Genomic DNA, 17,044 nt, shown 5'->3' with positions numbered 1-17,044 from the left:
CTCCATCTGAATTAAGTATTCTACCCCCACACAAAATTCTTATTATGACTTCCTGACTTATCTTTCATGTCTGTTAGCACAATCTAAAATGTTTGCCTGTTGTTGACTTGTTTTCCTCCTCTTCTTCTGAATGTATGCTCCCCATTTAGAGATTTTGACTATTTTGTTACTTAGGACTTTCCCTGCCCTCACCACAATGCCTTACGTGTTGTAGGGGTGAGATATCTGTTGAATGAACTAATAATATCAGGAGTTGGAGAGGAAAACTGTGACCTTGGGTAGGTGAAATGTGAAAGAGAAAATGATTGTCACTTGGAAGGGTTTCGGGGAACTTGGGGTTCCCAAGCAGAATCAAGCGTAAGTGGTTGAGGAGAAGGGACTTTCAGGGAGGAGGAGGTGGGTAAAAGGGAGATCATCTAGTGGGTGTTCTTCTGGCCCAGTGGTAACTTTTGGAAAGGAGAGAAGGCAGAGCTGTTAGGGTCAGCTAAGGGGACGTCCAGAGCACTGTGGGAGTGAGTACATGTGATTGCTGACCAGAGGGGCTCAAGGCTTCGACTTCTGGTCATGACTGGGGGAAACAGAACATAAAGTATGGCAGATTTATACTTGATAGCCTTTTCGAAGGTAGTGGGCACTTGTCTTTCACAGGGTGGGTTGGGAAGGATCAGAGGAGAGGGGATTGGGAAGAAACAATAACCTGTGAAGTGTTTCCATTCCTTTTTACGGGTGAAGGTTCAGTGACTTTGCTGAAGCTCTATAGCCTGGCTGGGCCTGTTTTGGAGTCTGATTCTGGAGCCACATTTTTTCCATTAGGCTAGCTTCTCAGAGGGCAGCACTCAAGTTTATTTAAACATTAGAAGAGTTTAAAAGTACTGTCATGTGGTTTGTAGAATCTGAGTTGCACTTCAGAAGTTTTTATTTAAATTTATATAATTTTATTTTTTAGTTCACTTTTCATTTATTTATTTGTTTATTTTATTATGTTGTTAGCCACTGTATAGTACATCATTAGTTTTTGATGTAGTGTTCAGTGGTTCATTAGTTACGTATAACACCCAATGGGTAACACACACATGCCCTCCTTAATACCCATCATCCTGTTACTCCCTCCCCTTTGAAGCCCTCAGTTTGTTTCCCTGGGGTCCATAGTCTCTCATGGTTCATCTCCGGCTCTGATTTCTCCCCCATATAATTTTAACATTGCAGTTGTCACTTCCCTCCCATTTTCTCCTTCAAGGTTAACTTGTCATCGACTCAATCCCTATTTAGCCTTTAGGCTGTTCGTAGAATAAATGATAGTAAAGAACAAGTTAACTTCTTTCTTTCTTTCTTTCTTTCTTTCTTTCTTTCTTTCTTTCTTTCTTTCTTTCTTTCTTCTTATTGAATAGGAGCAGAATGAAATTTGTAATTTTTAAGTTGCTTTCCTGATGGTGAAACCATAGTAAAAGTTTGCCAGAAATTCTTTTTCTATTATGGTTCTTTTTTTTTTTTTTTAAGATTTTATTTGTTCATTTGACAGAGATAGACAGCCAGCGAGAGAGGGAACACAAGCAGGGGGAGTGGGAGAGGAAGAAGCAGGCTCATAGCGGAGGAGCCTGATGTGGGGCTCGATCCTATAACGCCAGGATCACGCCCTGAGCCAAAGGCAGACGCTTAATGACTGCGCCACCCAGGCGCCCCTCTATTATGGTTCTTGATGGCAATCTGTGTAGTAGCTTTGTTAAAGTTTCTCTTACTATTTTAGTTCAAAAAATTAATCCTAAGTGCTACAGCAATCTAGCGTATGCACTGAGAGGCAGTAGCAGAGCACCATATTTCTCCAGTTTTGATGTCCATCAGACTTAAATGAGAAAGTGATAAAAAAAATTCAGATTCCTTGGTCTCACCCTAAATAATGCTTAATTTGCTGGAAATACACATTTTTTATAGAAGATTTTTTAATTAATTAATTTATTTATTTTAAAGAGAGGGAGTGAGTAGGGGGAGGGAGGGAACCTCAAGTAGACTCAGCACTGAGCACAGAGCCCACTGTGGGACTCAATCTCACAACCCTGAGATCATGACCTGAACCGAAACCAAGAGTTGAACACTTACTGACTGAGTCACCCAGCTGCCCCTGGAAACACACTTAAACAAGGTTTCCAGTAATTCTAATGGAGATAATCCATACATGCCCAGTGCTTCTCAAAGCACTGGGTTATTAGTTAAATACCCAGTCATTAGAGTCTGCTAGAACTGGGTTAAAAATGGACTCCATTACTTTCTGCCTCCGTGACCTTGGGGAAATCCCACCTAACCTTGCTAAGCTTTATTTTTTTCCTCATCTGTACAGGAAGGATAATGATATTTACCTGCCTCGTGTGGATTAAATAAAATCATGTTTATGAAGTCTTTAAAAGTACTTGTCCCATAGTAACAACTCAGTCAAGGTGCATGTTGTCCATCCTCATAGAGATGTGGAATTTGAATAAGTTAAATTAAGTTTCTCCAGATTATCATCGCTAGAGATTATTTTTAAAGTATCCACAGCTCCTTTAAGACCATGCTTACACTAGTAAGATAATTACTTAGTGTCCGCTAGAAGGAAAACATGGTTAAATAGTCCCTCAGGCAGGGCAGAGGAATGTTCAGTTAGTGCCATCACTCATTTATATTATTACACGGTGCTTGGAGAACGCAAGCTAATTCCGAAAGTATTAGATAGGTATTAAAGTTTATCTAGTAAAAAAAAAAGTAAAGTTAATCTAGTGAAGATTAGATTATTATCTTTTTATTGGGCAGCCTTCTCCCTTTTATCTAAGTTTATAGATGTGTATGCTTGGGAATGATATTTTTTTCTTTTCTTAAAAATAATTTTAGAAAACTCCTTCTTGTGGATTTCCTTAGAAGATGTCCTTGTTTATTTTTCCTTGAAGAAGGCAGCCTGGAGTTTCTTTTGTGACCCAAAGACAAGCATGAACCTGGAAATGTAACAGGAAGTTCAAAATCATGGTGCCCTCAAAGTAGAAACCTGAGTTTATTTCTGGCAGTGCAGTGCAAGGGGGACATTATCAGGGTCCAAAATATATAAAAGACCTGTGAAATAGTTGAAAGATTCAAGAATTTCTATATGAAGGTGACCTGAATTATTGGGACTCTCTTGAATATGGGATGGAAAAGCCTGAGAGGGATAATCCAAATGTATAAAGTTGTGAAAGATACTATATTGTGATCACAGACCTTTTTGTAAGTTTAAAAACATGTACTCTTTGCCCCATTCATAATTCTTTTGGGTACTGATCACAGTGATGTACTTGCACACATCAGAAATGGCACCTGTACAGTACAGCATCATTTGTGAAAGGGCAAGACTGTACACAACCTAAACAGGGTAGACTGGTTAAATAAGTTAAGGTGTAGCTACACATGAGAAGACTACGTAGCTATTAGAAAGAAGAAGGCATACTTCCATCTCCAGTCAGGACAGGGTAATTGGTAACCAAAATTGCCCTCCTGCCTGAAAACAACTAGAAAATGAGACAAAATGTATGAGGCAACTGTTTTCAGGCACTAAGCAACAGAAAGTGCAAAACTGTGATGATCCCGGCAAGGAGAGAAACATGCAAGGCGAGCCCGCAATCAGGTAGCTGAAGCAGTGACACTCTGGCTGGGTGAAGGCAAGTGATTCTGGAAGGGAGTACTCCAAGAATGATGGACACATATTAGAGAAGGTCACAGAAGCCAGTTTAAGGGGCTCTCACTAGCCAAATTTGGAATAGTATGAATCAAAATAAATAATGAAATTTGTGCATTATAATCTGAGTTCGTATTAATAAAATAAGCTAATGAATAAAGAGAAAAATAGAGGAAGGGGAAGTTCTTCCTTAAGACAATAAATTAACAAATTATATGTTAGTTCATTAAATTATTAATATAATTTCTAATTAATTGGTTAATTATGGAAAGAAGGTAAATTACCTAAAGAAGGAGGAGTTAGAAAAGCATTAAGGATGCTAAAATTAGTGTGTGACAGCTTATTGAGGAATAGGGTATTTAGATGGTCTTAAAGTATCTCCCCACAAACAACTTGCTGATTACAGAGGGGAACAATACTAACTCTACTAGGCAAAAATCACCTAAACCAAGTGAGCAAAGTAAATCTCACCAGTATTATGACAGACAGACATCACATACACCCTAATATGATAAGGGCATAATAAAACTTGGGAATTTCCTATTAAAAATACATATCCTGAATCCAATCATGAGGACCATCAGGAAAAAAATTGATAAACATCCCACAAAAATAACAGGTCTGTATTCTTTGAGAATATTGTCAATAAAGAGAAAAAGTGACTTAGGAAATCTTCCCAGGTTATAGGAGACCAAAGACACATGGCACTTAATGCAGTGCATATCCTTGAATTACACCGTGGACTGGGTTAAAATAGCTAAAATTGACAAGGTCTGTATATAGATTGTGGATAAGTATTAAGAATATATTAAATAGCATTTAATTTCCTGACTTTGTTAACTATACTATGATTTATGTCAGTGGAGTATCCTTGTTCTTAGGAAATGCATACTGAAGTATTTGGTAGTAAAGAGATATTACGTTTCTAACTTTCTTTCAAATAGTTAAGAAGGAATATGCATGTGTAAGAGTGTTTGGTGAGAGAGTATAAAGCAAATAGAATGTCAACAATAGCAAAAATCTAAGGTAGAAGATACAAGGGAGTTTCTTGTACTACTTTTGTATCTGTTCTGTAAGCTTGAAATTATGAAGATAAAGTTTTATCAAAACTAGGGAGGAAAAGAGTAAGACAGTTCTATGTACTGTGAAACACGACCTCCAATCCATTGTACTAAGTGGGCTGCTAGAGAAGAAGATGCAGAAGCAAAATGCAGAACGGCAGGAGTTACCTGTGACTACTTGTATAGAACATACATGCGAATACACATGTATTTGTTTAAGCACATAGGAGGGCACTCCAGAAATGGTTGACATCGGTTGCCTCTAGGAAGGGGAAGTGGGTGGCCAAGATCTGGAAGGAGATTTTGGTAAATACCAATATCATGCACATATATTACCAATTGAAAAGGTAAGATAATTTAACAATAAACTCAAAAATTGGAGGCAATACCATTTTTTTCTAGGATACAGTATTCCTGACAGAGCAGACTTCTAAATAACTTCAGCTTTGGGTAAATCAAGGAGTGAGAGATCTTGGGTTGACTAAAGTTATTGCTACTTAGGGTGGCACAGTAACTTTTGGACATTACGGAAAGCAAACATGTTCTCCATTAGTATGTTCCTTGTTACCTCCAGAGACTCAGCACTGGCTTTGGTGAGCACTGACTTTGTTTTTTCTTTGGTCCTAACGAGGATTTCTTGAAACAGTGAATTATTGTTATAGAATATAAATAGTTTTTTTTTAAATGAGTGGATTTACCAGTTAACCTTTTCTCTTAACTTCCTGCCTTTGACATTTTATCTCAAAATAGACCAGATGATGAATGCTACAAGCTTTGACATTTTAAATTATGTGGTAATGTTTATATAAGGTGGGGCTCAGTGGAAATGTATGAAAGCAAATTCCACGTCGACACTGTACAACATGGATATCGATAGTCAAGTAGTTCTTATTATCACGGTATGAGAGATTGGTGGGATCAGGTTAAGGAAGTAAGGACGAAAAATTTGGAAGAAATACAAAGTGTACCCTGAGCCACACAGTGGTAATTGGGACATCTCTGCTTCTGGTATTTCATCATTAATAGGCCTCTGAAGTACCACCTTGCCCAAAGGTTAGGCCGTCCCTGTCCTAGGAACCACTTGTTCATTCTGCTCTCTCACTTCTCTTCACCGGGCCTCCCATGAGAGCAGCAAGCACTGCTTTAATGTGGGCATGCGGCCATCAGCTCTAACTTTATAATTTTTGAGCGTCCACTCTGGTTAAGATGCTCTTTTCCTTTTCTGATGAGATATGTGAAGGCTCAAGCCCTGCCGTGTGTCACCTGCTCAGTTAAGCTTCTTATTCTTATCCCTCTGACCTCACTCACCCCATTAATTGTTGCATCACAATGATCAGCCTATAATACCGTTTTTTCCTGGTCCCCTTATCATACTGAGTGTTAGGGACCCTGTAAACCTTCAATGAGTTAAAGAATCAGTTGTATATATTAACTCTTTCCACTGCCTCCCTCCCATTTTCTCGTCAACCCATACCACTCCAGCTCTGATCCCTCCACTTCAGTGACACAGTTCTTATTGCCAAACCAGCAGTTGGTCCTCAGGCCCCAGGACCAGTTCTAAGGGCGTATGACCTATATAGTCATTTAGGTCTCACACTTGGTTTAATGTCCTGCTATCACTGTTTTAGAATTCTTAACAGTTTTTCTACAAGGGCCTCCACATTTACGTTTTACATCGGGCCCCACAAATTATGTAGCTGGTCCTTTTCAGGCCTAATGTTACTAAGTCTCTTTAAAGCATTTGATACAGCTCGTCACCCTCTTGGAATACTTCTTGAGTTCCTGGACAGCGAAATCTGCTTGTCCCCTCCTATTCCATTTATGGCTCCTTCCTTTGGTCTTCCTTCTCTCAAGGTACCTTCATCCTCTTCTTCATCTAGACTCACTTCCCGGGTGATCCTGTCCAGTATCCGGTCCTTGATCTAGACTGCTGCTGTGGCTAACAGTAACAAAAACAAAAGCGATAGTAATAATAACTACCTTGGAGTGTTTTCTGAGTGCCAGCCGTGAATTGCAAGTATCATTTTAATACATCCCGGGCATAGAAACGCTGAGTAACTTGCCCAAGGACACATGGCTGGTAAGTGATAGCATGGATTTGACACAGGGAGTCTAATTCTATAGTTTGCTCTTTCAGCCATCACAATGTGCAGTTAAAATCTCTCCCGGAACTCTAGGTGAGTATACCCCTCCCACTACTTGACATTTCCCCTTGGATGTCTAATGGGCATCTCCAACTCACTGTATCCTAAAAAATAACTCTTGATTCCTCCTCCATCCTGCCTCACCACCAACCTCCTTCTCTTCTGGTTTTTCTAATTTCATTAGATGGCTCCAAGATTCATCTGGGTGTCCAGTCCAAAACCCTGGCACCTTTGCTGCTGCTTTTTCTCTTCCTTACACTGAATCCAGTAGCAAGCTGCACAGGCTCTACTTTTAAATATATCTTTTGGGGGTGGGGGAAGGCTGAGGGAGAGAGAGAGAGAGAGAATCTTAAGCAGGCTCCACACCCAGTGCAGAGCCCAACGAAGGGCTCAATCTCACAGCCCTGAGGTCGTGACCTGAGCTGAAATCATGAGTTGAACACTTAACTGACTGAGCCACCCAGGTGCCCCTACCTTTAAATGTATCTTAATTTTTACTCCTTCTCCCACTTCCATGGCCTCCAGTTTAGTCCAAACCACCACCTTCTTCAATTCTGTCTCCTTGTCCCCTGTATAGTCTGCACAGAGCAATCGGAGTGATATTTAAATTTTTTTTTCTTAATATTTTATTGAAGTATAAGATATGTAACCAAACTGGACAACTTGATAAATTCTCACAATGTGACATGCCCATTTAACCAACACCCAGAGCCAGTACTTCCCGCAGTCCCCCTTGTGCTCTCTTGGAGCCACTGTCCTCCCTTCTTGCCCCCAGTAATCAGTATACTGATTTCTAACCCCATTGATTAGTTTTACTACTTCTTGAACTTTATATACATGAAACTTCATTACACAGAAGGTACACAGTATGAATACATGACAGTTTATGTATCCATCTTTGATGGCTAGTTGGATTTCTAGTTTTGGTCCATTTTGGATCATATTGCCACAAACATTATTATTCGTCCTTTGCTAAACCTACGTAAGAGTTTCCGTCAGGGATATACCAAGGAGTGGAACTGCTGAGTCAAATGGTAAGTATATATTCAGCTTCAGCAGAAACATCAAAACAATTTAACAAAATGGTTATAACCCTCAGCATTATATGTGAGGTCCAGTTGTTCCACATCCTCGTCCAGGTTTGGTATTATTCATCTTTTTTATTGTAGTCATTCTGACGGATGGGTAGTGCCATCTCATTCATTGCATTGCATTTGCTGAGCGACTCATGGAACTGACCACCTTTTCATATGTTTGTTGATCATTTGGATATCTTCCTTTATGAAGTGCCTATTTAAGCCCTTTACCTATTTTCTTGCCCTTTCTTATTGATTTGTAGGGTTCTTTACAGATTCTGTGTTCAGTGTGGAATATATGTATTGCAAATACCTTCTTCTACTCTGTGGCTTGCCTTTTCACTCACTTGGTGGTATCTTTCAGTGAACACAGTTTCTTAATTTTGGTGTGGTACAAATTACTGCTTTTCCTTTAGTAATTTTAGTAATTTAATCATTTTCATGTCCTGTTTATTGCCTGTCCATCCCATTGCTCATGAAGGTATTCTCCTGTGTTCTAGTCTAAAAGTGTGTCATTTTACCCATCACATTTTTAGATCTATACTCTTCTGAAATTATTTTTGTGTTTAGTATAAAATGTAAAAAGTCAAGATACATTCTTTCCCCTTATGAATATCCAGTTGACCCAACATCATTTTTTGTAAAGACCATCCTTTTCTTACTGTAAGAGTGGTAATTTTCTTAGCTCAGATCACGAGATCCTCCCTTGCTCAAAATCCTTCAAAGGTTTCCCACTGCACTTAGCGTGAAATAGACACATCTTACCATGGCTCTTTGCCTGGAATCTGCTTTCTTCTCGGCTTTCACCCCACTGTTCTCATTTTCTGCTCTCCACAGTGGACATGCTGGTCTCTTTGCTGTTCCTCAGTCTTTCAAATACATTATTGACTTGTGCAGTTATGCGTGGGGTTTGTTCTGCCCAGAGAGCGTTCTTCCTCCCCATGTCAGCCTGAATCCCTCCTCACTGCACTCAAGTCTATGCTCAGATACCCTTTCCAGGGGCGCCTCGGTGGCGCAGTCGGTTAAGCATCGGATTCTTGTCTCAGCTCAGGTTGTGATCTCAGGGTCCGTGCTCAGTGCAGAGTCTGTTTCAGATTCTTTCTCCCTCTCCCTCTGCCCTTCCCCACTTGTGCATACTCTCTCTCTCAAATAAATAAATAAAATATTTTTTAAAAAGCCCTTTCCTCAGGATCACTAACCACTCCACGAGACACTAAGAATGAAGAATATATGAAAATCCTCTGAACATGTATGATATTATTAATGAACTGTTTCACGGTGATGTCAGTGCTTGCCAGGTGGCCTCTCCGTTCTATTGGCAGGTTCCTCAGATCTCACTATGTTTGGAAGTAGGACTGATTGTCATCTTTGTGATGGACAGCAGCTCTTTTAAGCCAGTGTAACTCTTCTCTCTTCATTGTTTTTAGCTTTTGAATTTGAAGAAGTACTTTTGAAGACTTCCATTTTAAGAGCTATGAAAATTTTGCTACCAAAAACCTTCACTACTATGTGCTTAAATGAATGTTGATTTCTGAGGTTTGGAATTTTGTGGATTTGTCCCCTTTTTTTTCTTTTCTTTCCTCCTTTTTTTCTTTCTATGTTATCTGCTGTACATGCTGCACATCCAGATTGTGTATCAGAAGAAGATGGATTATTTTTACCAGAGTGCCAGGCTGTCATGGCGCCATTTGCTCTCCTGAAACCAACTACTACTAATTCCCAGTTAAACAAATAGTTTTCAGTTTTATCTGTTGTCTTTCTAGCCATTACAGTTATTTGGAATAAAAATTCAATTTCAGTGAAAAAAAGGGGCTAAAGACCTAAATGTGAGACCTGAAACCATAAAACTCCTAAAAGAAAACATTGGCAGTAATCTCTTTAACTTCAGCTTTCGCAACAGTTTTCTACATATGTCTCCTCAGGCAAGGAAAACAAAAGCAAAAATAAACTATTGGGACTACACCAAAATAAAAAGCTCTTGCACAGTGAAGGAAATCACCAACAAAACAAAAAGGCAACCTAGTGAATGGGAGAAGATATTTGCAAATGATATATATGATAAGGGATTAAGCTCTAAAGTATATAAAAAACTTACCCACTCAACACCCCAAAAACAAATAATCTGATTAAAAGATGGGTGGAGGAGCTGAATAGACATTTTTTCCAAAGAAAATATATAGATGGCCAACAGACATATGGGAAAGATGCTCAACATCACTAATTATGAGGGAAATACAAATCAAAACCACAACAAGATATCACTTTAAACCTATCAGAATGGTTAGAATTGAAAAGACAAGAAATAAATGTTGGCGAGGATGTGAAGAAAGAGGAACCCTCATGTACTGTTGATGAGATCATAAATTGTGCGGCTCCTATGAAAAATAGTATGGAGATTCCTTAAAAAATTAGAAATATATGATCCATTAATTCCGTTACTGGGTATTTACCTAAATAAAAACACTAATTTAAAATGATATATACACCTCTGTGTTTACTGTAGCATTATTTACAATAGCCAAGATATGGAAGCAGCTCAAGCGTCCATTGATAAATGAGTAGATAAAGGTGTGGTATGTATACACACACACACACACACACACACACACACACAGAGGTATATTACTCAGCCATATAAAAAAAATGAAATTTGCCACTTGTGACAACCTGAATGGACTTCAAAAGTATAATGCTAAGTGAAATAAGTCAGATAAAGACAAATACCATATGATTTTATTTATATATGGAATCCAAAAAACAAAACGAATGAATGAATGAACAAACAAAAAAAGAAACAGACCGGTAAATACAAAGAACATAGTATACTTGCCAGTGGGGGAGTGGGCACAGTAGATAAGAAGGAGTGGGAGGTACAGAAAATAGAATGAATAATTTGTAAAAGTCCTCTGAAAATGTATGATATTATTAATGAACCATCTCCTCTATGATGTTGTGATTCCTTGAGGTAAGGGATTGTGTCTTACTTCTTTTTGTAGATCTTATTTGCAGCATAATACTTTAGAACTCAAATGGGTCCTAAGTATGATGCATGTGATAATTCATTGTTTTCCCTGTTTTGTCTACATTACCTCCAGATAATTCAGACTCTAATGTAAATATTTAATAATCTTATGAATTGTGGTGGAACATCAACTTTTTGTATTTTTTTAAAAAGGGGATAGTATACTGCATTATACCCTGAAATTTTACAATTCACTGTAACTATTTTACATGGAAACAATGCATAGGCTAAGTCCAGGTGAATTTTATCTGTGGCCAAAGAAATTAGAAGGTTTTCAGTGACTTATATTCTCTTCTCTAACAGAAAGTTGCATTTTTTCTAAGAATTCTGCAATCTAGATAGTGACTGTCATTTACCTGGTTCCTATTATTGGGGTAATTTGGGGGCTACATGCATATATAAAATTTTACTTGGGGGCAAGAGTTAGATTGATCTTTCATTTGTTTATTTGTTCATTCTTTGAGGCATTTATTTCCACCATTGGTTGCATTTGTTTTTATTTCCTTAAAGCCTTAAGCTATTTGTTTGACATATACAATTCTTTTATTAATTGTAGAATGTCAGAGCAGAAAGAGACTTTTAAGATCATGTTATCCAGCTATAAAAGACATCACTGGGTCAGTTAACAGAATTGGAAAACTATTGGTAGATTAAAGTATTGTCAGTAATCAACTTCCTGAAGTTGATAGTGCTATGGGCACGTAAGAGAGTATTGTTATTCTTAGAAAAACACAATGAAGTATTTAGGAATAAAGATGCCATGATGGTGTATTTACTTCTAAATGGCTCAGGAAAGAAAAATTGTGTGTGTGTGTGTGTGTGTGTGTGTGTGTGTGTGTATGCATGCGTGTGAGCTCGCTTGCATATGGAGAGAGAGTGAGTACAAGTGAGCATAAGAGTCAATTATAAACCAAATGGGGCATAATATTAACAACAGGTAGATCTGGCAAAGGGCGTATTAACCTTCTTTATACTATTCTTATGTTTCCTCTTAAGTGTGAAATTCTCTCCGCATAAACAGTTTTTAAAAAATCATCTCATCCAGCCCTCTCAGGAAAAGCATTCGGTCTTTGTGACACAGAGGTTAAGTAACTTTCCCAGTCACCCTGAGAGAGACAAAACCTCTCCTAGTTCTGCGGACTGTGTTATGCTGTGCTGCCACCTTCTAGTAAATCATCATTGAGCTCCAACCAGGTGCAGGGGCCAGTATTCCTGACTTGTGGTTGCATAGGACTCAGCCAAGCTTGCACATTAATGATGTAGCTTTGGATTACTTTTAAAAATATTTTTTTTGTTACATGGTCAGCCTTACAACCTCCAGCCCCTCTGTTACCTGGACATCTTGTTACAAGATATGCTGCCCATTGTAATGACACATGCCTACATTTGCATTTTAACAATCAGTGGTTTGTTCTTCTCTTTCCTAATAGCTACTGCTTCTTGGGATACGTTTCTCATGCTATGGAATTGCAAGCCACAAGCCAGAGCTTTCAGATATGTGGGTCACAAGGATGTTGTAACCAGCGTGCAGTTTTCCCCACTCGGAAACTTATTGGCATCTGCTTCACGAGACAGAACTGTTAGACTCTGGATTCCTGATAAGTAAGAGAAACAAAGAAATATCTGATATGCTCTGGATTTAGGAATGTGAAAGAAAATGAGCCTGGCTGTCCTTGTGCGCTTCTTGGGAATGCCTGCACTCCCGGTTACCTGCACTGCCCTTAGTCTGAGTCACATGCAAGACATGTTGCCCTTGTTCCAAAGTTAGCAAACTATTTCATATCCTTTTTTCCTCATAATTATCCCTTCTGTTTGAAAGCTATTTCTAACCGTGGAAATATGCTTAAGGTTTTTTTTTTTTTTTTTTTGGTAGGGGGATGGTTATCAATCCCTTTATAAATCCATTGTAAACTTCAGATTGCCTCCCCAGAGAGATACACATCGACATATATAACTGAAATTTATAGTTTATTAACCTACTATCGCCCATTTGTGGATCTTTTGGGGACCTTTGGATATCTATTAATTCCTGTGCCAGGACGATTCTTTGGTGCATATCATTCATTATTTTCTGTCTAAGGAAAGTTTCTGACAAATGTATAAATCATAGCATTTGTGTAAAGTCCTATCCTAACAAACCTCTCTATAAGAGGCTTTTAAAATCCTAGCTGATAGCTTATCTATTTTAAGCAATTATTGAGCCATGATTTTTTAAAAAGCTTTTGAACTTTTTTTTTGAACTCTTAATTATATGTTTTCAAACACACATGAAAATAGAATGAACAGCATAGTGATTCCCCCGCCCCACGATGTCCACGATGTCCAGCAGCTATTGGTATCAGCAGTTATCAGTGGTTTCACCCATACTCCCCCCTTTTATTCTTTAGCTAGAGTATATCATTTCCTCCCATAACTACCTCAGAGAATAAGAATTTGAGTATTTGTCTTGGCTCTATTTGATTCGTGGCAGGATTTGATTCGTGGTACATGACTGGACAGTCTCAGGCACCCCCACGTGGAAGTTCACAGGGCATTTTCCTGCCAGTAGGCACTTCTGTTTTCTGCCACCACCCAAGGGAAACACCATGCTGAGATATCTGAACATTATACCCTGATGGTAGCGAAAACTACTGAAGAGAAGCACCGTGTTCTCATGACACTGTGGGTGGCAATGTACAGGGGAGCTGTGAGGAAGGGAGACTGGTTTGGGGTCCAAAAGGGAAAGTGTTTTCTAAAATCCTTAACTTTGGGGATTTAGGGCTAGTGGATCTACTGTCTTCACTACAACACAGCTTCCGTCTCCCATTACTAATTCAAGGAACTCTTAGTGAATAAACTATATAAGGGTATGTAAGCAAAACGCACACAATCATTAAATTGTATGGACTGATCTAAGTGCAACAGTTAGTCTTGAGTAGATGTGTCTGGTTTCTCTTTCTAAATCATACCATCGTGAGGCCAGGGCATTCGTGGCTCATGGCAGTGGGATGGAGACTGATCTATCAGTTATTGCTGTATAACCTTATCCTCAAAACTTAGCTTAATACAGTAACTGTCCTTTCCCATAATTGTGTGGGTTATCTGGATGATCCTTCTGCCCATTTGATGTTGGCTGTTACTCACTTAGCTTCACTAGCCGGCAGGTCCAGCACCTCACTCATGCCTGCGGCCTGGTGCTGGCTGTTGGCTGGGGCACCTGGTCCTCCATATGCCCTCTCTGTGCCAGGATGAGGACTTCCTTACAGCCTGGCAGCTGGGTTCTAGGACAGTAAAAATGAAGGCTGCTGGACCTTTGAAGGGCTAGGTCTGACACTTCACAGTGTCACTTCTGCCTCATTCTGTTGGTCAGAGTAAGTCACAACCAGCCCAGGTGCAAAAGGAGGAGAATTGGGTAGAATCCACCTCAAGGGGCGGGGGGAAGGGTGGGGAGGGGAGAGGAGTAGCGTGTGTGTACAGGGCTGAGAGGAGGAGGCGGCCATACTCGCAGACACTACACCTGGTGACTGGCAGGCTAGGGGAGAATAGTAGGAACAAGCATGGACTCAGTTCATCATACTGGGCAGTCAAGAGAATGTGGGCGGAAAGGGGGCGTAAATATGTGTGGGCAGAGAGCAGATGTCAAGGCGAGGTGAGGAGCTACAAAGCAGTTAAGCAGCAGCACAGCAAACACGAGGCACTCCTATTGTGGTTTCTTACATGCTTCCTGTTGAGACCGGGTCCAGGGGTCACACCAGAGTATAGCCGAGAGGCGGGCCCTTTAGAAAGAAGTCCAGCTGGATAGCCTGCTGGAGTGTGGAGTGTAGAACTGAAGACCAGGGCCGATCCCGATGAGTCGGACTGTCTCCTGGCTTCCTGGTCAGAGCAGGTGGCAGTCTTGTCTTTGTTTTCTCTAGGCTGTATTCTTGAATTCAGCCAAACTATACTCCTAACTGCCACTCATAGAACCTTCCCTTGAAACTTCACTGAACTAGACCCTGAATGCTCCTTCCCATTTTTTTTAAATATCAATTTTAGTTTCTCCTGGTATAATATCATGTATCAGGTGATGGAAATGTATGACAGTCACTTTTACTTTCTACAGACCACTGGAGGGATAAGCCGGGATGGCTCTAAGAACCTTAAGTAATGACCTTTCCCAGTGGAATTCAACAAAATGTATTGAGTTCTTTTTATATGCCTGATAATTGTGCTAGATGCTGGTCTCATAGGGATGAATAAATCATCATTCCTGTCCTCAAAAAAACTCACGGCTTAATAGAAGAGAAACAGTTCTATTTTTTTTAAGTACTGTATAATGTAATAAGCAAAATAGATGTAGCAGATAAGGAGCAATGAAGCCTGCCTGGGTGAGTCAAGGGGGGTTGGGGTGGAGGAAATAATCCAGGCTGAGAAAAAGCAGTAAGTGCAAGGCCAGAGGTGTGTTTGAAGCTCGGCAACTGTTCTGAGTCCAAAGTTCAGTGTAGCGGCAGGATGCCTCGCGGGAGAGCTTGGGCTCTGCACCTTTCCTTGGAGGGCAGCCAGTGACACGTTTATGCAGGGATTTACATGCTTAGAATGACACTTTTAGGGAGGTAATAAGCACAATATATACGTGACTGGAGGAGGATAGAAGATTAGAGCAGGGATATGGGTTAAGAAGCTTTTGTGATAATCTCAGTGAAGGATATGGAGGGTGTATCTACCTTAGTGTAAGCGTAGCTGGGATAGAAAGAAGAGGTATTAAAAGGATATTTGGGAAGTCATAGCAATTTATCACTATCACTAAATCCGTTTGTTGACCTACTGAATGTGGGAAGAGAAGGGGAGCAGTTGAGTATGACTTCTCAGCTCTGCAAATTCTGTTGCCCAATGTTTTTCAGTTACATGTAAATACGACTTTCTGAATGAAAAGACACTTTCCAAAGTGTCTTGGGAACTTTGGAATGCCGACACAAAGTAGTATTTCCCAAATGCCACCTTTGAACTCCAGTGCTATCTGCTAGCCTGCCCCTAACTATTTTAACATTTTTTCCCTCCTTGGTGCTTCTCCTTAAACGCCACACATTATTTTCTCCATCTTTTCTTTTCCTATTCTCTTTTTCTCACCCTAGTCAAGAAGAAAAAAGAAGCATCTGAAGTTTCAAAGTTGAGAACTGGATTGTGTTATTACCATTTGTCCTTTGTTTTGCTTGTGAGTGTAAGATTGGGCCTGGCCTGAGCAAGGCCTGAGATACACCCTGGGGGTCTCAGTTGTCATTGCTGGTGGGTGCGAACACAAGTGGAAACAGGAAAGTCAGATCACCTAGAGCCATGTTCTGTAGAGGGGAAAAATGGCGTAAGGGGCATCTCTTCCCTCCCGACCCAGACTGCTGGTCCACGTGAGTTCCACGTGACCCCAGTTTGAAAACACTTCCTTGGAGCTATTCATTTAATCTATCTTAGATTTCTAGATTCCCGGTTCTTTAAACTATTTATTGCTTTTTCTAGAGGAACAACAGGAAGTTAAAATTGATGGTCGAGATTTGTTAAAAATATTATTCTGTAGCTTCCAATTAAAACAAAACCAGCAAGTGCATTTCTGAGTGGGACCACCCATGTCTTTCCTGTTAAGGATCAGTTGTGACTTTAATTAGTAAAACCAGCTTTAAAGAGTGTTGATGAAGAAACTTTTCATACTTTTGTTAACTTTTTATAGGAGTTTAACTGTTTTATATGTTTCAAAGTCTGTATATAATCAATAGTTATTGATTATAATGAAATCAAGTGTTATAAATATTAAATTGTTTATTTCCAGGAGAGGGAAATCCTCTGAATTTAAAGCTCATACAGCTCCAGTTCGAAGTGTAGACTTTTCAGCCGATGGCCAGTTTCTAGCTACAGCCTCTGAAGACAAATCCATCAAAGTATGGAACATGTACCGCCAGCGTTTCTTGTATTCCTTGTACCGACATACACACTGGGTACGCTGTGCCAAGTAAGTGTGAAGCTTTGTCATAAGATTTCCACATTTTTTTCCTGCTGTCATCCATGTTTACCCCCCCCAACCCCCAGAAAAGAGGATTGAGGACAAATTCATTCATTCGTTCATT

At 39.7% G+C, this 17,044-nt stretch overlaps 1 protein-coding gene across 4 annotated transcripts in view; it reads left to right on the top strand.

Moving 5' to 3' along the window:
- The window catches only part of POC1B (POC1 centriolar protein B), a 98,538-nt gene that overhangs the window by 12,204 nt on the left and 69,290 nt on the right, over positions 1-17,044 (top strand). For all 4 annotated transcript variants that reach the window (XM_040637305.1, XM_040637304.1, XM_040637303.1 and 1 more), the window contains 2 exons: positions 12,407-12,578; positions 16,750-16,929. In XM_040637305.1, coding sequence (XP_040493239.1) covers positions 12,433-12,578; positions 16,750-16,929 — 326 coding nt within the window. In that variant the 5' untranslated portion in view covers positions 12,407-12,432. The remainder of the gene's footprint in view (positions 1-12,406; positions 12,579-16,749; positions 16,930-17,044) is intronic.

Source organism: Ursus maritimus, unplaced genomic scaffold (assembly GCF_017311325.1).
Source record: "Ursus maritimus isolate PB19 unplaced genomic scaffold, ASM1731132v1 scaffold_21, whole genome shotgun sequence".
In the NCBI taxonomy this organism is placed as follows: Eukaryota; Metazoa; Chordata; class Mammalia; order Carnivora; family Ursidae; genus Ursus; species Ursus maritimus.
Note: the sequence above shows the minus strand (reverse complement) of the source record. Positions and strands in the feature narration are given on the sequence as shown.